The 25324-nt window shown below is 45.7% G+C and overlaps 1 protein-coding gene across 1 annotated transcript in view; it reads right to left on the reverse strand.

The window, feature by feature from the left end:
• Window positions 1-7929, reverse strand: part of LOC122622433 (protein couch potato) — a gene marked incomplete at its 5' end in the record, with an annotated part of 47648 nt that extends 39719 nt beyond the window's left edge. The window contains 1 exon segment of the mRNA XM_043800853.1: window positions 6547-7929. Within this exon segment, the coding sequence (XP_043656788.1) occupies window positions 6547-7929 (1383 nt within the window).
• Window positions 7930-25324: the final 17395 nt, after the last annotated feature.

The following is a 25324-nucleotide window of genomic DNA, read 5'->3' on the forward strand; positions in this document are numbered from 1 at the left end:
TTTATGCCGCAATGGTTTTTCAATTCCGCTCTTTCTTAGAAATGTCTTTGTGGAAAATGCACAATAGAAAAACCTTTTCCAACCCCACTTCAACCGCAGTGTGTAAATTAAATTTTCCGCAAGGCAGAACGGTCAGCTAGCTTATAAATTTTCAATTGATGGAAATTCACTTTCCCCCATCCCGTCGTCCAGCCCTCTCCAAGTTCCTCCCAAATCCATCAATATTTAATTGGGCTCAACCTTTTCAACCCACTCGGCGTTGACCGCAGGAGTTTGGACTCCAACTTGGCAACAGTTTGTCCACCTCCACGGCAAAAAAGAACAACAAAGGAGGACAACTCAAATGAAACTTCAATTATTCCACGTAAAAAATAAGCAGCCGAAGGTGAGGTGTTTCCACTTGGAGGGTTGAATCGGTGGCGTTTGGGCCTGACCATAAACAGTAACTAAAAAAGGAAACAGAGGGTAGCGAATTTTTATTCACTTTGTTGTTTCTGGCCTTGTCACGATTTTGTGTTTACAAAGAGCATTTTGTGGGCTGGATCTTTCCTTTTGTCGGCGTCGTTACCTTTGTGCCGTGCTGGCCATTCCCAAAATGCCCGTTTGCACTTATTTGTTTGGTGATTTGTTTGACTTGCGTGTCGATGATGACACAACACAAAACACCAGCAGCACCAACAACGAAAAAGGAACAGCACAAACGGTAAGTGAAAATTTCGCCGAAAGGGGGCCAAAACCACCATATCACCACCCACACCAGCACCAACAAGCAATCGAGGAAAAACCGGGGGGCAAACTTATAATAATCATAAAAAAGGCAGCAGGCAGCAGATGTCGCATTGCATACAAAGAGGCGCTGGGACAAGGAAAATGAGTGGAAAAACGTGCGAACAGAGGAAACAGCCAACTGACCGGAACCGGAAATTGTTGCAAATGTCAGCAGCATTTTTGTATATGCGTGTTTACAGACAGCCTTATTTATTAGTTGGGTGGAAAAAAGGATTCCAACTTTATAGGAATTTTCACAAAAAATCGTGGGAGTCGACGGAGTTCGTGTAACGAACGAAAATGGGAAAAATTAGTTTTAAAGCGAAATACATTTCAAGTTATTTTTGCTAATATTTGATTATTGTTATACTATTATATTGTTATAATAACGAAAAAGTGCAAAAACGTATCATTTTTAATCGCCATCTCACCTGAAGACCAAGTCTCAGTCTTCATCACCCACAATGATAAGTCCACCTATCCAACAAATCCATTTTATGGCGCTTTAATTACTTGTCTTCCACTCTCTGTCTTTCCCCAATTGTTTTTTCCTGGTGTGTTGATGGGAATTCTCGTTTATGGGGCCTTTGCATGTTGCGTCGGTTGATGGCAACGCATAAACAAGAACACGAGAAAAAGCACTGTATTTGGAGCAGAGACAAGCGACTAATGAGTTTTGAGGGGCCAAAGATGGGGCTCCCGGGTGCGATTTTCCGAACCTAATGAGCACAGGAAACAAAAGGCGAAAAAGCAGCCGCAATATGGCCAAATCCGAAAAAGGAGTCCCGCCTGCGATTCCAGCAGCAGTTAAAAGAATATTAATGATGGCCGGAGACTGGGCGAAGAAGTGGACTCTGGAGATGCTGACCCCCTGCGGGTCAGCTCGACAAACATGGCCAAGAAAAGTGTGCACTGTTTTCGCAGGCTTATGACTGCACTGTATTCTTCTCATCTACATCTACATCAGCTATCTGTTTTCCTTCTCACCTGTCGCCGCACTCCCTCTTCCCTTGCACCCTTTCACCCTTTCACCCACGCACGCATCTTTATGTAGCTGAGGTAATTAAGAGTTATGGGCCTGGGAGTCGAGGCCGAACAGAACTTATTAATTTCTGCATTATTTAAGCGTGTAATTTATGTGTTCAGCTGGCATTTTTAATTGCATTACACGGCGGTAGGTTAATGCATGTTAAATGCATAATGAGCACCGCAAGCCGATAGGAGGAGCAAAATGCCATTGTAGGGAAGTGTCACACACGAGGTGACGTTGCATGGCGCTTGTTTTATTAATTGAAGTTTAATCAGCGACAGCTGCCACAAGTCACGTTCACATTTCCCCCTTCCCATTTTCCCATTTCCCCCATTTCCCCATTCCCAGCCGTCTGGAAAAGGTCAACTTTGATAGTAAACCCACTTTAAACGATCCCTCGCGTCCCATAACCATTCCGAACTAACTTGAACTATCTAAGATCTTTGTAAAACGACTTCCACTTGAGTGCAGCTTAAGTTCTACTATTTTTATGTTGCCACCTTTGGTTTTACACAAATTATTTCCGATAACATCTTAAGAGCCTTTGCTTTCCTCTCCTTTCTCGGCCTCAACCTTTTAATAATTTCATTTAGCGCGAAATTGTCTTTAGCCAAATTGAATTAGCCACCACCCATTTCTTGGGCAACTTCTTGGGTTTTTCTTTTCACACACTTTTACAGAGTACTTAGATGCACTCGGAAAAATCATATCAAGAGTTTCGCACTTTAATTGACATATATTATGTGAACAGTGTGTTTTTATATGGGGATAAGAAACCAAAACCACACCATTATGAAGAGTAAAAGAAATTTACTTTCAGTACATTCCGGTCATCTTAACCCAAACTTAAGAGTTGACACTTAACTTGGCCTAATGGCGATCAAGATGCTTCAAGGTCTTGGCCGCAAAGTGGACATTGTTAGTTTGAAAGGCGAAAGATAGGAAATGGAATTTAGAAGTGGCTAGGCGGTGCCCAAGCATTCGACCACGTAAAGCAATTTGCCAACTGCATCGATGTTGGCTTAAAAGCCCTGTCAAATAAAGGAAACGAAAAATCAGAAAAACTTTCGGGAGAGAGGGGACAGAGCAAGGACAAATAAAATGCAAATGTAAATAGGTAAATAAAATACATACAGCTGGCATTTTGATTTCAGGGGCGGGCAAATGTGTGAAGAGACCATCAAAAGGGGCGTGAGTTGTTTTGGCCGAATTCATTGGGCCAAAAAGCATCTGCGTTCCCTTTCCTTCTCACAGGTTTTACCCTCGTTCTATTCGGGTCTCTTTTTATTTTTAGCCCTAGCCTTACGGTATATATACACACTACTGTAGGTGTGCAACAGTTGAAAACTTTTCTTTCTAATTTGTTCAGACAGCCTGACAGTCTGACGCGCGCCACCTAGTGGCCAAAACTCTCAGCTTTGATATACTTTCGGCCATTATTCTATTTGCAATTTTGCTCACAAACAACGGCAAATAAATAAGCAAATTGAAAAAATGTGAAACGAAATAACGCAAACAAACTGGTAAGCTGGAAAACTGGAAAACTGCAAACTGTCAGGGGAGTAAAATGGAAAGCGGTTGCCAGTAGGAGGAGTTGGGCTTGGGGTTGGGGTTGGAGGCCAAAAGCAGCTACCGTTTTGGCACATGGCAATTTCCGTTGAGTGCACATGACAAAAATGTGGAATGTGCATAAAAAGTGCCACAAGATGGGCTCCTGAGAGAGGAAGCTGGGGGAGAATTCCTTTCGCAAACTGGCAAAAAGTTAAAAGTTTAATTGTGCGCAACTTTGGGCAGGATGTGATGTCAACCCAGGCAACCGGCAGGGGCAGGGGCAGGAGCGGGGGTAGGGGCAGGGGCAGGGACAGGGGCCAAAGGACATCTGTGACAAGTTCTATTAAGTTTATTTTATATATTCTCACATTTTGCATTTAAACAAAGCAGAACGTGCTGCCACAACCTTGTTGGTGGGGTGGAGTCAGGGGAGTGGAGGCGGCTCTGGGCAAAGTATGTGGAATCTGGATGGGATCTGGGCACCGGAGGTCACTCGATTGCATCACACACACTTTTACATGGCAGGTTGCGCACACTTGACTGCTCGATGGCCCCAAAAGTCCAGCACTTTGCATCAGCTTGAGGACTCCTGGGCGGGATTCTCTGATCGCCACCCTTAAAAGTATATCCCAGAATGTTTTCCGCTCCGTTAAACACTTGAGAAGGAGTTCTAGACTTACGATTGGATTATTGTTTGATTAAATAAATAATTAGCTTCACCATTTTTAGTCGAATGGATGTCTAGAACTTGAGATAATCTTTCTTTAATAAGAATTAGCTTCCATTATCTCTACCCACTTAAATGGAGGTTGAGGACTGCATCTATTTCAAATTGAAGAGAACTCGAACTCGAGCTATAAATTTTAAATTCTCTGAGGCAATGCCAACATGTTATTTTTAATCAACTCCGAATTTTCCGCAGTGGAGCCAGGGGAATTGACTTCCTCGACTCATAAAACGTTTAAATGAAAGAAAAGCAATATGTTGTCGCCTGCAGATGACAAGCAAACATCGTGGCCAGGATGCACTGGCTTCGGAGTGTCTAGTCCTCCGGCTTGAGGTCTCTGTAAAATATTTACCAACCATCAGCCGCTGTCATACTTTTTTAATTGACTTATCAATAATTCATGCAGCTCTCACATACACACACACACACACACAGACACACACAGAGTGAGGGACACATGTGAAGGGCCGCAGGAAGAAGTGGGTGTGTGGTGGGGTCTGAGAATGAATACTCATAAATACAAATGAAGCCAGATTGCAGTGTGAATGAATAGGACAGCAGAGAGAGTGAGAGAAATGGAGATTCAGGTTGAGGGGTAAGCAAAAGGTGAATTGCATTTACAACTCTTTTCCAGGTTCAGGTCAACGACTCTCAGTCGAACTCTCCATCCTTTCGCACTGCGGGCAGATTGCCTTCGTTTACTTTTCGGCTTGATATTTATTTTGATTAATTTAAGTCTCCTAGTCAGTTATGTTTTTCATTTTCTTGTGCAGCTTTATCTTCCTCCTCCTCCGCCCTGCATATTTCTTGCCTTTTATTTTGGCCAGAAACTTGAGGGGCTTGCGGGGGGAGAAGTGCGAGTGGAGGCAAGTGATTGATGCATTTTTAATGCGAATTTCCGTGGACTATATCCAGCAGCAAGGCGGCAAAAGGTTCTCTCTGCATCTGCACATCCGCACTGTGCAAACACATCCCTGTTGGATTAGGCTAAGATTTAAAAATCTTCCAAAAATATATCTGCTGCACCATTCTCCGCCACCTTAAACTAAATCTGCTGCCTTGTGCGTTGGCGAACTTTTGCCATGCCATTAAGCTCTTGCCAACTATTCAGCAACCTGTGCGATAGGACTTCAATAAATTTCCCAAAATCACGCGCGCATAAAAATCCATAAGCGTAGTTGGAACGCGAAAAGTAAAACAAAAGTAAGCGCATTTTTTTATCAAGGATAAAATCAAATTTAACGCATCGCTCGGCAGTAGTAGTAGAGACCACGCCCCCCTTTTTAACCAACCCCCCTTCCAAACAACGGCCTTTGTGTGCGTGTAAGGCCACGTACCCACTTGACATGAAGGCAGTGCAGCGAGGCAAACGATGGGCGGTCGGTGGTTTGGTGGTTGGGTGGTTGGCGGGTTGGGTGGTTCAGTGGGTGGCTGGGCACGTGCCGCGTGGATTACGCGTGGCACGCTGCTGCGAAGAAATATGAAAGGAAAGCAGCGTGAAATATGTGTAGCATAAGACAAGGCGCATAATCAAAATGTAAGCAACAACAGCGCAGTGCAGCAGCAGTAGCAACACCAATGGTTGCACATGCCACTTACACAAGTGCAAAGACGTCGCCCCACATCCTCGCTGCCCCCCACTCATCCCACTCATTCCTCTCCCCCCTTTCCCGGCCTTCCCGGCTTTATAAAGCAGCAGGCTGTCCCCCCTTTTCGGCCAAAAACAAAGGGAGCCGCACAAAAATTTTACACCCGGGCTGCCAGTTGATGTAGCGCACCATTATTTCAGGGGATTTTCCAAGGGGCGTTGCCTGTATTGGGCCAGAAGCACTCGACGTATCGATCATACTTTCTATTGCAAGCAAAAGCGGGCGAAAGTCTTTAAATGATGCAGTGGAAAGCGAATGATTGAAAAGGACACTTTCAACACATGGATCGAATTTAATTTGAGCTCTATACATATAAGTCACAGGAAGTGCATTTGGGCTGAACAAAGGGTGTGTTTTAGAATCCTAGGAATTAAAAGGTTCTATCGAAATAATGTAATGTTGTAGCTGTTAGAAAGTTCCGAGACAGATTTCCCAACAGGGAAGTCCTTTAAATTGAAGACGGTTGCTGCCACCTTTTAAAAGTAGCAGTTTCTGAAACCCGAGCCCCCAAAGATAAACCCCAGAATAATTTGCATGGACCTTGCTTATGTACATAAATGCAAATTCCAGCCCAAATTCTAGTACTCCACTTTGAGTCTTCAGCTGCCAAGATAAGTTTGCGCGACTTTCCACCGACTTTCCACCGATTTATGCAATATTTCGGTATGCAGGATTCCCTATTCCCCAAGCTGTCACTTTTGTCGCATTTCGCTGCTGGGCCAGCAGCCAGCTCCCTTTCGCTTTAGCCCGCCCATCTCTATCTGTATCTGCAGCTTTTTATTTCGTATCTTTCGGCTGGCGGAATGGAAGCTGTCACTCACCTCTTCCTCATTGCTGGCCGTGTTCACGGAGTCCATGCTCTGCGAAAGTCCCAGTGGGGCCAGTGCCATCTGATTCTCCATTATGGCGTTGCTGTTGCTGCTGCTGCTGCTGCTGCTGTTCAGGTTGTTGTTGCTGTCGCTAACGGCCGATGTTGCTGGTGTGCCAGATGCTGCTGCGGCTGCTGCTGCTGCTGTGGCAGCGCTTCCTGCTGCTGCTGCGGCTGCTGCTGTGGGGGCGGCGCTGGTGACGCTGCCGGCCGGCGAGGGCGTGGTCGGCGCGGAGGCGGTCGCGGAGTTGGACTCGTGCGAGTGCGATTCGTGGGCGGGACTGTCCGGCAAGCTGCCGCCGCTGGTCGGCACAGCAGCAACGGATGTTGCTATGGGCACAGCCGCAGAAGCTGCTGCTGCGCTGCTGTTGCTGCTGGAGTTGCTGTTACTGTTGTGCTTGCTGCTGCTGATGCTGATGCTGCTGCTGGCGCTGCTCAGAAGGATGTGCTGCTGCGGCTGCTGCTGCTGCGGTGCGTATCTGTGCAGCTGATAGCCGCCGTAGTGGGCCAGAGACTGCTGCTGGGCCTGGTGTTGCTGCTGCTGCGCCTGGTGTTGCTGCTGCAGGTGCTGGTTTAGGAGAGCTGCTGCTGCCGCCTGGTTGAACTGGGCCAGTCGCTGTTGCTGCTGATGCTGCTGTTGCTGCAACTGGGGTGAGGCGGCAACTGCGTAGGCAACTTGTTGCTGCTGTACGGCCTGCTGCTGTTGCTGCTGCACGGCCTGCTGCTGCTGCTGCGCCTGCTGTTGCTGCTGCTGCTGGTGGTGGGCGGCGACGGCGGCCGCGAACTGTGTGGGATGGGCGAAGCTCAGCTGGTGGTGGTGCGGATGCGAGATCGGATGCGAGTGCGAGATCTGGTGAGAGTGGGCGATCTGGTGTGTGTGCGAGATCGGGTGACCTTTGACCGAGACGGGCACGGGCACGGAAACGGGCAGCGGCACGGACACCGGAACGGGTACGGGAACGGTCACCGGCAGCACGGAGACGGCGGCGGCACACTGGCGCTTGGGCGACGGCGACAACACCTGTGGGGCACTTGCTGGCGTCTGCGGCAGCGTCGGCCTGCGTTTTATCGCAATCGACGAAATGGTGATGGCTTTTTCGAACACCGCCTGCTGGTTGTTGTTGCTCGGATGGCTGCTGCTGCTGATCTGGTTGATCGGGCCAATCGAAGTGAGGGGGTTGCTGATGGCTGCTGGCGTCGTCGGCGCTGCTGGCAACAGGTGTTGCAGTTGCAGTTGCGGTTCGGCGGCTGCTGCAGCGGCTGCGGCGGCGGTGGCGGCTATGAGCAGTTGATGATGGCTGCCCAACAGGTCCTGGTAGTTGGCTATTTTGACGACTCACTTGAACTGTGGAAGAGCAATGCAAAGAGGATATTAGTACCATAAGTAAATATTTATAAAATACATACAAGAGATTATATGTTCTATGCAACTGGACATTCATTTCCCTATACATTATATATTGTAATTCCCTACATATTCATTTCCGCAATGTACCCAGTAATCAGCAATTTAGCCCTCCCTTCCTTTAGACGAACTGAACTTCTGACGTTAAGCAGAAGCCAAATATTTGGCCATCGAGTGAGCTATTGTCTTTCGTAGATGTATGCAAATAATACTTCGATATGTCGAAATACTTTCGGGTTTATTTAGCATAATGCAAATGTTTACATGGGAGGCAAAGGGAGCACGAAGGTCTGGAACAACACTGCATAAATCAAAAGCAAATATGACGACAAATGTGTTCGATGGGGGGTGGGATGAAAAAGCAACTGACAAGCATTGAGATTCAAAATGTACTGGTAAATTTCAAATATGCAAAGCTTATCGCTGTTGCAGATAAATCAAACCTATGGAGTGCCACTTGATTAACCGATAATCGCAGCAATGCAAGCTCTCAAAATTAAATGTATCTCGACTTCGATCTCGATCTCAAAACATTTCTATTCGGCAGATGTTTGTCCAAGCCATCTGCATTTAAGATTGCCTACATATGCAAGCATGCGAGGAATGCACATAAACACAGTGGGCCAGTCCGAGCAAACACAGAGAGCTCTTGTTCTTTCTTTCAGTGTAGCACACACACACACTCTCGCTCACTTACTCTTATCATAGTGAGACATCAGCAGCAGCAGCAGCAACAACAACAACAAGGCCAGCTGGCAACTCCATTGCGTAGTTGGGTACGAAAAAATTTAAATACACAGAGGCAAGCAGCAGCGGCAAAATGGGAATAACAGCAACCGCAAGGCAAACAAACAAACGAAACCCCAGATACTCAGGGCAGACTATCCAGAACTCACAGGAGAGTGAGTGGTGGAGGGGGAGAGCAACTTGAAAATTGAGCTGACAACAAACCGAAATTGTATTACAAACGCTCGCTTGAGCTGGCAAAAATATGCACATAACTAAAGTTCAGATCTCGAAGATATGTTTCGGGATCTCAATATGCATATGGATGTGAGTTGATGTGTAAATATATGCGGGTTGCTACACAAACAGGGCTTTGAATGCGGATTATAATGGAGCAAGGACAGAATCGAGCCACCATCCCCACATCCCCACATCCCAACATCCCCACATCCCAACATCGCTCCACCTCGACGCCTGCGAATTGTATCTGTATCTGAATCAGTATCTAGCGGATGCTTCTATGCAGCACATACTCTGCATACTTTGCATATGACAAAATATGCAAGCGATAACACAAACTTTCGGGCTGCTAAGACCTCATCAGCGTGGAGGAGGAAGTCGATTGAAGACCTAATACGAGTTTAATACGACCCCGCCAGTCGGCGATGATTTGAGGATGGCAGCCGCACTAATCCTGTATGATTAATAATTGATCACAAAATAACCGTGGCAACCGCACAATGAATTTAAAGTAGACAATGAAGCACCCAGATATGTGTGGGATTATATAAATAAGTGGGTATATTCAAAAGTGTGTTCGGTATCGAGTGGCGTGAGATTTATGGCCATTTATAGCGGGCGGTCCACCGGTCGTATGCGTAATGACCGAAAACCATGCGGAACACATCATACACTTATAACGTAAACTTATGGCATTCGCATTAATATTTGCCAATTATAGTATCGATCAATAAGCTGCACCAGAGATAGAAATGAAATTGATTCCATAGGACCAATTAATTAAATACGAGAGCGAACAACAACTTGTTGTCGCCATTTGTGAGATCAGATAATGCGATGCGGTGTGTATAATAGAATTGAATTTCTCCCAAAAGGCCGGGCCTTTGATTTAGAATTCTCTTTCGCTCTTTTCCCCCTGAAATCTGAATTCTCAATGCACTTTTGCAGCAATAAATAAGTGACTAACACTCGCAAGGCATTGTTTGCATAAGCAGCAGCAATAGCGCTACAAATTCTAACAAAATACAATGGAAAAAGGCGGGGAAAATCGGGTTTTGGGGGGACGGGGTAACATTGCAACCCGGAGAGTAACAATACTGCTGGTCGTAGCCTGTCTGTTCCATGGCCCTGGAAATTAGTCGGTAGAAATGTGAAAAAGTGTACAGAAAAGGTCGGAGGGAAAAAAGCATACAGAAAACAGCGAGTCATAAATATCGCTAATGAATTTCCCGCACGCTTTGCTAAATAACAACAATAACAAACCGCACCGAATCGAGTCACTCTCCTATCTATGCTGAAACGGAAGTTGGGAGCGGGGGCATTGGTTGTTTTGTTTTGGCATGAAATAAATATAATTAAATGTAATTTTTATAATGACAAATGCCTTTGTTGTCTGTGGCGCGCCCTCGCCGAAAAAAGGGGAAGTTGAGCAATTATAGCCGAGCTCTGAATAGCACATCCATGAAACCGAAACGAACCCACAAATTGTGTATCTTGTGTATCCCAAATAGCCAGCGCCAAAACTAGAGCAGCTCACGGCTTTACGGCTTACAGATCAGTTTTGTTGGCTGTATAAAACGCGAATGTCGAATGCCCTCTGGCAAAGTCGATTTGCCTGCTGTTCGCTCGATTAGCTGGCTAAAGGCCCTATCCCTTCACCTCCCGCGCAATCAATAGAGATCCATTGTGGAATTGTACAAAATAGAGACACACACACGCCGGCTAATAGATGCACGCCCACGATCCTCAGGGGCATTATGATGATGATGATCGGATGGCAAACGAGTTTCGCCATAAAAATAAAGATGATTTTGGCCAGATCACTTGTCAGCAACTGAAATCGCAATTAGCATTGCTAATGCGTGAGGATAGACGATAGACAGAGCCCAAAGTACTTGTATCTGTAAGTACGCTGCAAGTATCTGCAGCTCCCACGTGATATTTTTTGTGTGTTGCGCATTCCGCTCGTTGAAAGCACTTGAGATAAATACAATGTGCTATAGATACACTCGGTCGTCGCTCGTCTTGGATGCAAATGTATCGTGTTTCGTGTCAAATGCCCAAATTTGTCAACAGTTCGTCATTATTATGATTGCCAGATAGATTGCTAGATAGAAGAGCCCCAGAATTGGATGAGCTGACACGCCTAGTGGCACTAGAATAATAAACTCGTCCCCATGGGCCAAGTGGTTCTGGCCATAAAATGTGCAAAATATCTACTGTCATTGTTATTGCTCTACACTCGCAGTTGCACAATTAATATTTAATAAGCCAAGTCCAAGGCATTGCCAAAAGTTCTCTCGAGTGAAATATTCTGTTTCTCAGGTCTTCCCTGCCCAATTTTGTTTAAACTCTTCTTTATACACTTGTCTTCATTCGCAAATTTGATGAGACCGTAGTTTTCGGCTGCTTAGCTACATAAATCCCAAAATAGGTTGCCCTTCTAAAAAGTATATATTATGTTTAAGCAGTCTAATAATTATACTTAAATGGAAAGTTTACATTTTGAACTAGGTCAACTTCTTAAGAGGGCCTTTCTCAATATCGAAGCTTTTAATACTAAGTATTAGCTATTAACTGAGCAAGTTACAATTACAACTTTATTATACAGCTCTTTATTTTCAGTTTGACTTTTGGCGCACTAATTCACATTAGGATTGAGCCAAAGTTAAAGCGGCAGAGCATTGAAAGTTCGGCTGGTTCTTCGAACTTTTCCGCCCGAATGTTTGTTTTCGTTTTCAACTTTTCCCTGGCCAAAAGGACAGGGGCACGAGCGGCAGAGGAGAGGAAGTCTCGGTTTTGGCTCGTTGCGATGCTTATGCGCCGCATATATTATGATGCTCGAGCAACATTTTTTATAACTTGGCATGCTCCAATTCTTTGGTGCAAGAGCCCGACTTTTGCCTCCCGGCGGTCCGTCTCCATTTGGCATCGGCTGGGGGATTGGCGGTGGAGAACTTGAGGATGAACCATGCCGAATGTGTGTGCGAAAGTATCTACGAGTTAGTTGGTTCTCGGCAAGTTATTTTGCTTTGGCTTCGACTCTCCGCCATACATAGAGATGAATACAAAAAACGAAGAAGGGTGTACTTCCTTCGTTTTTCAGAAAATTACAAAATCCATTAAGTTGCTTGCACGCAACTTAAACATAAATCCATCATACGCCATGTGGCACACATACACACAGACAGAGACATAGACAGACAGAAAGAGAGGCAAGGACAAGTTGCAAGTGGTGGGATGAGGGTGGAGGGTGGTGTGTGTGTTTTAGGTTAGTGTAGCACAAGTATAGGTAGCATATCCACGCTATAAGGCATGCACCAGCCACGCCCCCCGCCGCTGTGACGCCCCCTGCTCTGCTGATTCGGCTGCTTTTATTATCCACGCCATACTTTATGCACAAACATTCAGACACTCGAGTAGGTAAGTGGGTTGGGTTGGGTTGGGTAGATAAGTCGACATCCACATCCACATCACATCTCTATATCTCTATATAGTCATAGTCTGTGCAACTTTGGGTCTGTTATGTAGCCTCTTGCCTTTTCTTCAGCCTGCAAGGCTTTCAATTTAATTTCCTTGCCCGACTTGACTGTCTGACTGACGAACTTTGAGCTCACACTTTTCGCCAGCTCTTCGATACTTTCCAATTTGCTTTCAATAGACGGGGCCGCCTCCCTTTTGATGGGATGGATGTGTATCTTTTAGCTGATAGCCTGAGATACCATAAATCATAGAACCGATTACGCCAAATTGCAAACGTTAATGTAATAAAACCCCGGACCCAAAATTGCCAGTGAACTTAAGTAGACGTGGAGAAAGAGCGATGTGGGAAAAGTAAAGCTCACGTCTTGGGAGAATTGAGCGGAAAAAAAACCCTGAAAGGTAGAAAGACAGAAAGACAGCAAGACAATAGACTCACTCTGCGTGTGAGAGTGAGCTCCAGTCTATGGTCTTCAGTCTGCAGAATCTAGTTCAAAAGTTCAAGCGCAAAGCGGAGATTGAAAGACACCAGAAGACACGATCGCAGAGAAAGGGAGTCGCAATGAGATTGCTCGTTTTGGGGGCTTCTGTTTTGGGCCAAAACCTGAAGCCCACTGCTCTGGGTATTTACACCGGGGTCCGGCAATAAGCTAGCTGCTAGCTGCTAGCTGCTTGCTGGTTGTGGTTTTCGAGAATGCTTTTCGCCAGTGGCGACAGTTGCTACAGTTTCTACAGTTGCCACAATCAAAGTGTAATGCCAACTTGGCCAGAAGACCGCAAATCAATGTGCGTCAATGATTTGCGTGTCGGTGACAAGTACATGCGGAGTACAGACATATAAGTAAATGTGTGTGGATGGATCGAAACAATACGAAACGATTAAGGTGAGGAACTCTGGCCTGCTCGAAGGCAATTTTGCAACCGCACCAAACGAACGAAACTAGACCCGATGACAAATGCCCTGACGCGTGACAAATGCCATTGTCGTCATCTCCATCATCATCAATGTTCGGATGAACAAAAACATCACCCAGCATCGCCCACCACCCACCGCCCACTCGCCGCCCTTTGTGCCGCAATCTCGGGAGCCTCCATTAGCATTCACAATTAATTTCCATCTGCGCTGAATTTTTACAAATTTCTAAGCCAGCCCAGGGACTCAAAATGCTACGAAATGCGGAAAAATCCTACACAAATCGCTGGGGAACAATCTCTAAGCTCTCGTACATACATCCAACTCCACATACTTTTTTATTATTGCACGAGGCTAATTAACATTAATTTTGCATAATTAAAGCGCACAGAGCGACGGAAGCCAGAAAAACAATAGGAAAAGAGACCGAAAGTAGTGGTGCCCCCACCACCGCCCGGAAAATGTCCATCAGTGAGCAATGCCCAGATTGTCAGTCAGTGGGTCAGTGTCAAGGGTTTTCCCACAGAAGCGAACAAGGAAAAGCTTTCCGGCCGACCCAATTTATATTAATTTCCACTGCCAGAGATGAAGACCTAAAGCCTCATTTGATTACTCAATTATTGTGCGCAAATTAAGAGTATTGTCTATTGGCTTACGCAAGTGTTGGCCTTTTTGCAAATCCCTGGCAAACCGCAAAGGTCTTTCAGAAATCAAGACCATTTGTGGCTGAAGTTTGACACTCTGTGTCGCAGAAGTCTCCTTTGTCTGGGGAATACATTCTCACGATTCAACTGTCGAAATGTTTCCTCTTCTGTATGCCAAGAATCAATGAACCAGGCTCGAGAGCACTCCCATTATTTTGGCCCCGACTGTATGCATATGTGCCTACATCTATCCACTTCCGCTTGGCCATTCAGCAAAGTAGTCCTCTCTGTGCATTTGTGAAATTGCCTCGAATTAAGCGCAAAGTGCGTGTGCGTCTTCAACTGTTTGCTGCTCTTTCTTTTTCATAAATTGCGCTTTGTTTATTACGCCGCCCGTCCCGCCCCTCCAACCCCCTCTGATGCCACCATTCATTGCTGACCCGGCTTGGGAATGATGTCATTAATTAATGTGAATGAGTTCAGTATGATGTCAATTAGCTGCGGAAAGCGCACTCGGAGGCAGAAGCTGAAGCTGAAGCTGCGGCTGAAGCATCGGCTCAGCAGGCAAAGTGCATCGGGTAATTTGCTATTGGACGGAGAGCCACCCACACATTGAGCACCACCACCACACTCTCACCCACACACACACATACAGATGCACTTGACAGACAGACACACTGGCGGCTTAAAAGAAGTCCGGATTCCGGAAACTCGGGCGGTTCTGTTCATTTCTCCTCGATTATCATAAGCAGCTGCTCGGTGCTTAGGAAGAGAGTAAAAACGCTGAAAGCTTTATCTTCGGCAGGCAGAAAACTTGGCCAAAAGTACTTAACAATAGTTAAGACCCACTCGCAGTGGGCACTGGAAAGTAGAAGGCTGGCAAAATCATTAAAACTCGACGCCCAATGGAGGAGGCCAGGAGCAGAAATATAATAACACTAAGTAAATGCAATAAAATGAAAATCCGACTGGGGAAATTTCGCCATGATTTATTGTTGTTCCTGAACAAAAAGGAGAGCAGAGCAGCAGCAGCAGCAGAAAAGGAGCCCGGATGAAAAAGAAGAGAAGTAAAAGGCATTATGCAGATCAAACTCGATGGAAAACTTTTGTTGGCTCTGCGCTTACTTACGAAAACATTTTCGTTTTCCTTTTTTTTGGGGCACAAAGAACTTTGGATTTAGCTCACCTGCAAAGATAAAAGAGAAGCACTCATTAGTTATTTGCTTATTAAAATATTGCATTTTATTTGCTGATACTTAAAAGCATTAAATTACGGACTTGTGGCTACTCAAAAATTGTATTTCAAAAGCGATTATATACGAATTTGATTTATGGTTCAAAACAAGCGTAAATCAATATTTTCAACTGGTAGAAAATCAATTAAATTTAACTAAGAAGAGCGGCATACGGAGAATTGTTAAACGTAAATGGTTTTTCAGCAGCACAGAAGCCTCATAAATTTGAAGACGCCAAGATTTGAAAGTTTTCAAAGCTCAACTGAGACTCGTTCCCTTTGCAAACGCAAATTGCATGTTTCAGCCCATCGATTTGTTTGCGGAGTGTGGTCATTGATTTTGGGCCTCTGTTTTTGCTGCTCTGGCCAATTGTTGCCACAATTTGTTAATGCAAAGGCGAAAGGCAAAATATCGGACCGACAAAAATGTCGGACCGACTTCAGAGCTCCAATTCGAGTTTAGTCTGTGATTTGCGGTATGTGTTTGTGCAGCGATGGCGAAACAATTTTTGTGGTCAAGAGCCTTTCACCAAACAAGAGGAATAAAGAGGCGAAGAATGGAGTACGGAGTACGGTCCGAGTTCATAGCTCATGAACTCTCCTTTTCTCCTTTTCCCGGAGATACCCACTTGGGGCTGGTCATGTTTTCGCCCCCTTTTCGGCCCGGCTAATACTGTAGCCAAGCCCCGTTCTTCCCCTTGCCCGGAAAATTAGTTTAGCTCTTGGCTCGGCTCTTGGCTCTTTAGCTCTTGGCTCGGCTCTTGGCTCTTATTCCCGTTTAAAGAATGCTTTCTATGGTTTTGTTTTACGTTCCTTTGCCTTGTTTATTCCCTCTACCCTCTACTCCTGGCTGACTTTTTGGGGTTTCCCTCTGGTCGGAAATGGGAAATAAATGGTTACTGAGACCTGCAATCAGCGTGCATTCCTATCTGTCAATGGCAAATCAGTCAAAGCTACAAAACTGTATCCATCAAGAGGAATTACGTTCCCAGATACAGAAGTATCTCAAAGTGTTTGGCTGCTAATGCTAATGATGTGCAAACACAAGGCTGACAAATAGCTAAAAAGGAGCTGCGATTGGGAAGCAGAAATCTTAAGCGCGGTGAGAGATAAGAAAAGCCTGACAAAACTGGACAAACTCTACAGCTCGACCCTCGGAATCTGGGCCTTTTGGCAGGAGCTGCTTCCCCAATTAGCTTCTTGCAAAATAAATGGAAATTTAAAATATGGAGTGAGTGCGGCAGCCCACACACAATAAAGTAAGTGACAGCTTTTGAAGACAAAAACTCTGGCGATATTTACTTTTGAGCAGCTCAAACCTGGCATCCGAATGCTTTCATATCCTCAACTCCAGTGCAGTGAGAAAAAAAAAGTGCCTAAGCAAGCAGTATCTTCTTATGTGCATTTTAGGTAATTTTAGATAATGTAATACCTGTAATCATAGGTATTATCCTATTCCTCATATATAGATTAGTAACATTATGGGCCTAGAGTTTATTTTTTTCTGAGTGCTTGTGGGCAGATATTGGAATTTCTTTCTCTGTGACTACCTGTTCGGAGTTCTGAAGGGGTGGCAGTTTTGTCTGATTGGGGGTGTCTGGGGTTCTGCACACACACACACACACACACTTGCCCACCGACTGTCGGAGTCTCGGATTACATGCTGGCAGCCCTTTTTGATGGATGGATGGATGGGTGGGCGCATTCCGTGCCTTTTCCCTTTGCTTACTTACTTCGGCAGAGCAGCGGACACAGAACAGAAAACTGGTTGTCGCCGCGGAGTGAAGAATCGTGTGAGCGAACCAGGAGATCAGTGCAAGTAGAAGAGGTGAGGGACCTGGAGGAGGGGAGGGACTGCCAAGGGGGTCGGGGAACAGTCGAGTGACAGTTGGCACGGAAGTGGTTTTGATTTAATGCCGCTTGGCGCTGGATGACGCAAGATAAACAGATGCTACCCGGCGAAGAACAGGTGTCGACAGGTGGGAGAAGCAGCGCGAGAAAGGCAGATGAGAGAAAGGGGCGAAACCAAAGTCGATTAGGATATACCTTAAATGGGTATCGGAAAAGGAGCACCTTTTATGATTTTATGATTCATTTGGCGACTGCCCAAACCAGCGGCTTATTATGAATTCAAGCTAATCTGCAGTCCAAGTTGATATATAATGAAAAAAGTGAAAAAGGTCATGGCAGAATGTTGATTATTAAAGCTTAGGTTTGCTGAACAAATTGCGAACAACCTTTAATACTCCCCTGTATGTTTTAGATCCATCTTCTTTTCAGCCATTTGAGCTTCCTCCCCTGCAAGCATTTCACGCACTTTTGATTGTTCTTGTGCGGTTTATCTAATTTGTAATTGCTGCCTAAAATGAAATTCCCAAACAGAGGAAGGCCAAACCACAGAATACAATCACAGCAAACGAATGGCTGGTACTCGAGGACTCGAGGACTCAAGGACTCAAGGACTAGGGGTGATGGGGAATTTTCGAAGGGAGCGTCAGGAAACGGCAGCAGACAAAATAAATCCCCCCACTGGGCATACTTGTGGCTTATTGGCAATCAAATTTGGCACAGAGCTTGTGTCTAAGCCAAGGAAAATGAAGGCAGCGACACAGTGGAACAGGGTGGAAATGTGGAAATGGCAGGCTGGAGTCTCGGCTGATTAGCATAATTGACTTTGTGTTAAATTTAGCATTTAATTAATGCGACTGCGGTGCTAGCAAGCAGCTAGTCTGTCCATATGTAACGCCAAGGTGATCCCCAACCCCCGAATCGGTTTGCAAACTGGCGATTTGTAAACGCAGATTTAGGGAAACACCAAGCAACCTACCAACCAACCTACAAACCAGCCAGCCCAATTTTCCAGGCGATTGTTGTTCCTCCTTTTGGGTGCTCAGCCCGGCAAACACATGTGCTCCAATTTCAAGCCCAAAACTCTCCCTCAGCTCGCCGGCACTTGAACAAAGCCCGGCCATAATTGACTTTTCCAGCAGCAGACGCCGGCGGGCAAGCCACAACCACTTAACACCTCCCAGCCACCCACAAGCAAAGCGGATGGAAGAAGGAAAGGCGTTCTAGAAAACTTTGGGCCAACCCCTCGGCAAAGCACTTAACATGTTCATCAATTGCGCCCGTCTTCTCCGCCTCTCGCCCCCCAATTTTCCGGCCCAGAGCCGCACATACAGCAGACACCCGACAAAGTGTCCCGGCTTACAGTGAAGCCTGGCAATGGAAAATAGAGCAGGTAGGAATTCCGCTGGGGTCCACAGTGGAGGTGGCAGAAATCTGGCCAAGCCAAAACAATGCCCTGCTCCACAGCGAGGGGAAGAAGCCAGAAACCCACTGAGAGCGCCGTGAAATTGTTCGGCGACAGGAAAAGCAGCCAGCAAAAGTGGAACACACTTCAGCACTGTGCAAAATCGGTACATATACATAGAACTTTTGTATGGAGAAACCAACTACAATATGGTATTCGACTATAAGAAGGTTGGTATGTTGTCTCCAGAAAGAATGTGCTTAACAATAATGTATCACTCAGTCCTAAATGGTCATTTATAATCCATATGTGGCACTTATAATTTATAGTTCAACCCAAGTACTTCTGCATCGAAGTTCAGACTCGAACAGAGTTTCTCCCAGTGCAGCGCAGAGGGAGTTGGCTGACAGCGACGCCTACGCAAGAGACGCTGTAATTTGTTAGATGCGCCACGCCAAATGACAAAGCCATAGCCATAGCCAAGCCAAAGCCAAGTCAAGGCCCCAAGAGGTTGGGGCTGTAACTCAAGCGGAGCTGGAAGAAGCGCTGTCTGCGATGTAGGCGATCAAAAATGTGGCAAGCTAAGTTTGGCCAGAGTCTAGACAAGAATCTTAGCTAATGAATGTCATCGCAAAGAACTAGTTAAACCAGTTTAAGGAGCACTCGCGGCTTGAAAAGAGCTTCAAACGGATGACTTTTGGGCCTTTGAAGAATCTCCCATGGGCACTTTATTTTAATACCATACAAGAAAGGTGTTTCGCACTTTTCCCCGGGGCATATGTTTCCCGAGTGATGGCAAACCAGTTTGGTCCATTAAGCTTTGTACATTAAAATTTCTTATGTATTTTACTTGGACTTGCTTGTACTTCACCGAATCATAAATGAGCAATACCTTAAAACTTTAATAATGTTTTAAATACCCTCCTCTCAAAACCGAAAAATAACAAAATATCAGGTCATTAGCTCGCTCTTGGCCATTTTGGTGAGCATGACATCTCTATGCGATCTTGGCGATCTCTGCGATCTCTGCGAACCAAAGCCATGATTAATTTGCCTTTCGGGCCGCACACGCTGATCGCTCGAATGGCGGAGAGCTGGAAGGTTTCCTCACTCAACGCGGTGTCAAATGCGAATGGGACCCCGCTCAAGTTGATGAACACTTTGTGGAAGTTTATGCAAATGACCAGTTGGTGGAGTAGCTGCATAAGTATCCGCATAATTACCCATAATGAGTAGAAAATGGAAAGTATCCGACGAGTGGGTTAAGCAAACTGTGGTTGAACGGCCAGGGGGATTGAAAAAGCGCTGCGAAGTCAGCAGTGTTTTCCCATTGTCGGTCATCGATTGGCGGCTTTCCAGTGAAGCATATGACTACAGGTATCTGTAGCTATTACCAACTCGAGGTGTAAACGGATACAGAACTTTGGCGACGAAGGGGTAATACGTTGCGCAAATTTGCATGGCGTCAACAGGTGGCTCGCTGCAAACCGAAGCGCGAAATCTATTTATTTAGCTACACATTTCGCTTTGTTTTCGTCTTGCTTTCAACTTGAGCCAACTTGAAGCACTTGGGCCACAGTTTTGTAGACTCTTACTTCTTGGCTCCGGCAATGTCAGCTCACTCGGCTTTTAGCTGCACTTCAAATCTTCGACTGGCTGACTGGAAACCAACTGCTGCTGCTGCAGCCAAATGCAAATCTATGTGATGCAACAACAGTCAAGCTCAGCAGAAAAGCGCCAGAGTCGACGTTTTCCTCTCGTTCGATCTTCGACGGCTGCCGAGGTCTCCAGCTCAACTCAAGTTGACTTGACTTGACTTGGCTCTGGAGTTGGAGCTGGAGCTGGAGCTGAAGCATCAGCTGGGGGCAAGCAAAAAAAGACTGGGCCCACGGCATCGGATACTTTGTAATAATCCCCACTAACAGTTGGAAATACTCGCCGTACACAACACATAAATATCTCCATATGATGTGGCTTCAGGCGAACGAATGGCTTTCTGATGATGATGACGATGATGATGACGAGGTGGCAGGCAGTCTATCAATGCAGTTTACCCATTAGAGATGGCTTCGTGAGGGGAAAGGATTAGAGAAATAAATCTGTCCATCTTCGTTACTACTTTATAAACTCATTTCTGGATCATTAGGTTCCATTAAGTAATGTATTTTATTTAAACCTGATTTCATATGGAGCACCACTTTAGTGCTGCATCACTTTTTAGACTGTTAGTTTTCAAATGATTTGTATGGATTTAAGAATTCAGCTAGAGCTTTAGCTGGACTCCCCATTTAGGCACTGCCATCACTGCGAGTTGTCCGCTCTTATTGCCATTTGCCATTTCCCGCTGATTTCCATTGTTTTTCACCAAAGCCATTGTCTTGTTGATCGCTGCGCTTGGAGTTGTCTCCACATCCACTGGGATTCGAGTTCGGATTAGTATACAGATTCGTTTTGCTTTATTTTTCCGCCTCTTTTTTGCGGAGCGGCGCGTCAGAAACTCGTGCATGGGGATCAATCTCTCCATTAGACTCGTCATCGCAGCTTGAGACCCCCTGCACCTCGACTGCCAGTCGGTTATTGCATTGTAAAGACAGAAGGCGACAGCCACAATGGCAATGTAATGATGTTTGCGTCATGAGCGGCATTTCTAGCTCAAGAGTGTGGAGTATCGCTATATCTACATATCTACTTATATCCAAGTATCTCCGTATCTCTGTATCTTTGTATCCGCTGTCGTGCACTTGTAGAGCTCCGCTGTTCGTCGCCCTTCGCTCAAGCGTCTCACATTTCGCATTTGCGGGTACTGCGAATGTTGTGTAATATATGTAGGACTGCATTGTTGTTGGCGTTGGCTTGCCGGGAATTGGGTAACACATATGGCCAATATCAAATATGTACCAGCACCTCAGACTCAAAACTGAAAACGAAACCCGTGACACGGGAAATATATGAAACTCATCTCCGCACATTGAGATGGATTGCCGCGTTACATTTGCATCTTTTGCATAGTTTATCAATTTAAGGTGCCATCGAGGCTAAAGCCTTTTGATAAATTGCTCAAAACGAAAGCAACGTTTCTGTATCTGTAGCTGTATCTGCATCTGTATCTCTCAGATATCTCTGTGATGTGTACATAAATATGAAACGAGGCAAATTCAACAATCAATCAGCGGAAGACGACACTCAATGCAAATGGCCAATTTGTTTATAAATAAATGTTTGACAATTTTTGAGTGGCTAAGAGGTAGGGGGGGTAAGAGTTTTAGGGGCAACACAAACAAGTAAGCAAAACAATATTTGTCTGCAGATGCAAACATATTGATTCGAAATTGAATTTCCCATTTAGGACATTCAAAATGAAAATAAACCTCTATTTATGTATATTTTTTAAGCTACGTATTTCGATACTCCTCCAATAGTTATTGAATATTTAGGAAAAGATTATAATTTTTGCTGGACTATGGAGTAGAGTCCATAATTTGGTCGAGTGCATATGGCTTCCAGCTAAGCACGTGCGCCTACAATAAAATTTCGAAATTTATTGCCTGGTTACTGTAAAAATACGGGATACCTTTTTGGCCACTTCCACCCCTCGGGTCCTTGTAACCCCTCCCCGAGCAGCCGGCTCCTTGACCCCGCTGCATGTGTGAGTGTGTGTGTGTGCGAGTGTATCCTTGTATTAATGTTGCATGTTCATTTGGCTTGCGTGCAGGTCTTTCGACGCTTTTGCTCCGACTCATGCTGGTAGTAAATTACGGTGGCCGAGCCACCGAACGAAAACGAACCCCTAACCTTGGTTGCAACCCCTGGTTGGTGCTGGCGTATCCAGAGTTTGGACTGGTTTCCTGGACTCCTTGCTGGCAACTATTTCCAGGTCCTGCCATGCCTTGTCCTGCCCCTAAAACGAGCCGCGCGACAGCTGATGGCGATGGTTTCCTCTTTCTGGCCCGCTTCGCAATTGGTTTTATGACCACCCAAAGGCCACTGAACCGCACCTTAAAAACGGCGCTAAGCAAAACGTGGCCAAGTCAGTTTGATTAAAACTATACACAGGGCTCACGGAGACAGATACTCCCGGGCTACAGTAATAAATGGCCATACATGGACACATGGGAGCAGCCGCCTTAGGTCTTCAACGCGCTGCTGTCGCTATTTCTTTTTCTTTTTGGTTCTGTATTTGGTTGGTATACCCTTACATAGGGTTCCATTATAGTTCCCAGAATGTCGACATTATCGGAGTGAGGGAAATGTATCCACACCTTGGTTGAATATTTGCGTTTTTTGGATATTTCCTGGCAATTCATTGTAACCTTGTTTTGCTTTTTTGGTGAAGAATTAATAATTACTGAAACTAATTCGCTTATTTGGGAGTAAAGTTATAGGAAAAAGAAACTTTTTTGCCGAAACAAAGTAGGTAGGTTCTGTTGTAATAACGATCGGTTCCATTCCATCCATTCTACCACTAAGAAACCTTTGCGTAAGGGTATTCCCGAGTTCGACCTTTGCAGCAGTCCGACTTTTCTCGTATTTTGTAATGTTTCTTGTTTTAATAGTCTTGGCTTGACCTCGTCACCGGTTCGCGTTTTGGCCCAGCGCCGCTCCCTTCCTGACCCTTTGGCTTCCTCTTCCTGTTCCTGTCGCCCATCTGTTCGGCTCGCCCTCTCTCTGTCGCACCCCCTAATCCTGCCCCTGCCGCTGCCCCTGTTAGGGTATCCATCTCTTTCTGGCCGCGTGTGTTTGCCGGGCGGCTGGTTTGTCATGTTTCATGTCGGAAGTGGAAATTATCCGCAGTGCACTTTGCCATTGCCATTGCCCTGGTGACTGACTGGTTACCCACTACCACTCCACCACTCCACCACTCCACCACTCCACCACTTACCACTCCAGCACTTCGCCCCTCTGCATCCGTATCTGTCTCCCTCTGGGCCTCCCTTTTGGCCTTAGCATTTTGGTTTCGTTTCGTTTCGTTTCGTTTTCATTACCCGCTATCGCAATCCCCTGGCAAGTCATTGACACACCTGTGGTGAGCATTATCAGGGGCGGAATGGCCGAAGGGCGCGGAGGGCGAGGAGGGCGGGAGGGAGAGGTTGCGTTAGGTCCCTAACAACCAGGTAATACAACTCCCCAACCCTCCATTCCGCGCCCTGAGACTCGCATTCTCTGGAGAATTTTAAGCATTTGCAGGCGGTTTTACCTCAGTGAATTGCATTGTTGATGGCGGATTGGATAGATACACGTACTCGTATGAACGCGTATAAACTCGTAGGTACAGCATTAGGTGCATGCGACCAGATCGTTAGGCGTTTGCCCAAAGGGGCCATTAAAAGTCACTGTATTTAGATAATATATATATTCTTTCATAATCAATATTTGCAAGCAGGAATAGTAGCAACTTTACACTCCGTTGGTTTAATGTCAAAGTGCAGGTCAGCTCAGATCAAGAGAACCCAAACTGTAATTGCACTTGGGAAGAACTTTTCAATCAAAAGCTAGCTGAAATGTCATCTACCAGAGCTCCAGGTGATTATCTAACTTTCTACTGCCCCCCCGAATTATTCCACCGAACAGAAAACAATTTTGGAAACAGTAGTTTCCCAGAACAGAAATTCCCCCTGGCTATGAAAGCGAAACACACAAAAGTTCGTTCGAATAACACTTCCGAAAACCATTTGCGGTGTTGGCGATAATTGTTTGTAACTAGTTACAAACCAGACCCGCACTCCGATGCCCTTCCTCTATAGAGCAAATGACCCTTATGCGGCGAACCTCATTACGACACTTTGGACATTCGCCACGCATTCCGCTCCTTTCAGAGCCGAAGAACCTAATGATCATTCGATTCATTTCTGGTTTTCATGGCGGTCGAAGGAGGGGTAGAGGGAGAGGGAGAGAAGTCTCGGCATAAATTCAATTAGATTTTATTGATGATTGATTTCTGGTTGTGGGGAGGGGAAAGGCGGAGCAAAGCAGTGCGGGGTCAGAGTTTCCCGCGAGATCTTCCAAGATCATTCTCTCTCTTTCTCCTGCAGAAAACATGCGCTAATTGTCTTTAATTCAATTAGGACACAAGCACACACACACTCACATACTCACACACCATCCCACACTCAACTTCAATTGCCGTGACCCCACAAGGCACCTCCCCCTGCCCCTCGCTGCCACTTCTCTTAGCTGAATTCATCAGATACTCGAACTTATCCGCCGCATCGCCTGTTTCCCATATGCATATATATGGTTTATGGTTTATGGATTCGTGATTATATTTCCGCTCCCAAACGCAAATAAACACGCACACCGATAGCCAAACAGTCCAAGTTTATTGATATAGTTTCCTATGGCCTTCTCTTTCTCCCCCGATTTGCTGTCTCATTGCCCGCCTGTTACACGAATGCGAGAGAAGTATTCATGCAATTGCCGGCTCTTGTTATCAACCGTATACCTAGATATGTACGATACTTATATCTATATTTGTATACGATTCGGTCCTCACTTTTGTCGATATTCTATATCGATATTGTATATTGTACGCAAACAGCGCTTGGCCATCAGCAGTCGATAGATAAGTGGGAATTGGCTCTAGTTTCGCCTCGAATTTCTCCGAAGACAGCTGACAACACTCCCCAAGCCACCCAAAACAAACCCCCCTCCACCAAGCCTGGAGCTCCCCCCATATAATCACCCCTCCACCCATCGATCAGTTCGCCTTATTGCGCGGCTCGTTAGGCGACCCATGACGGATATTATTGGGAGGTCTGGGTCGCTGGTGCTGGTGCTGGTCTGGCATTCCGGGCGAGAAAGAGAGGAGCAGCACATGCAAGTCGTGTGCACTGACAGAA

This window comes from Drosophila teissieri, chromosome 3R (genome assembly GCF_016746235.2).
Source record: "Drosophila teissieri strain GT53w chromosome 3R, Prin_Dtei_1.1, whole genome shotgun sequence".
Lineage (NCBI taxonomy): Eukaryota > Metazoa > Arthropoda > Insecta > Diptera > Drosophilidae > Drosophila > Drosophila teissieri.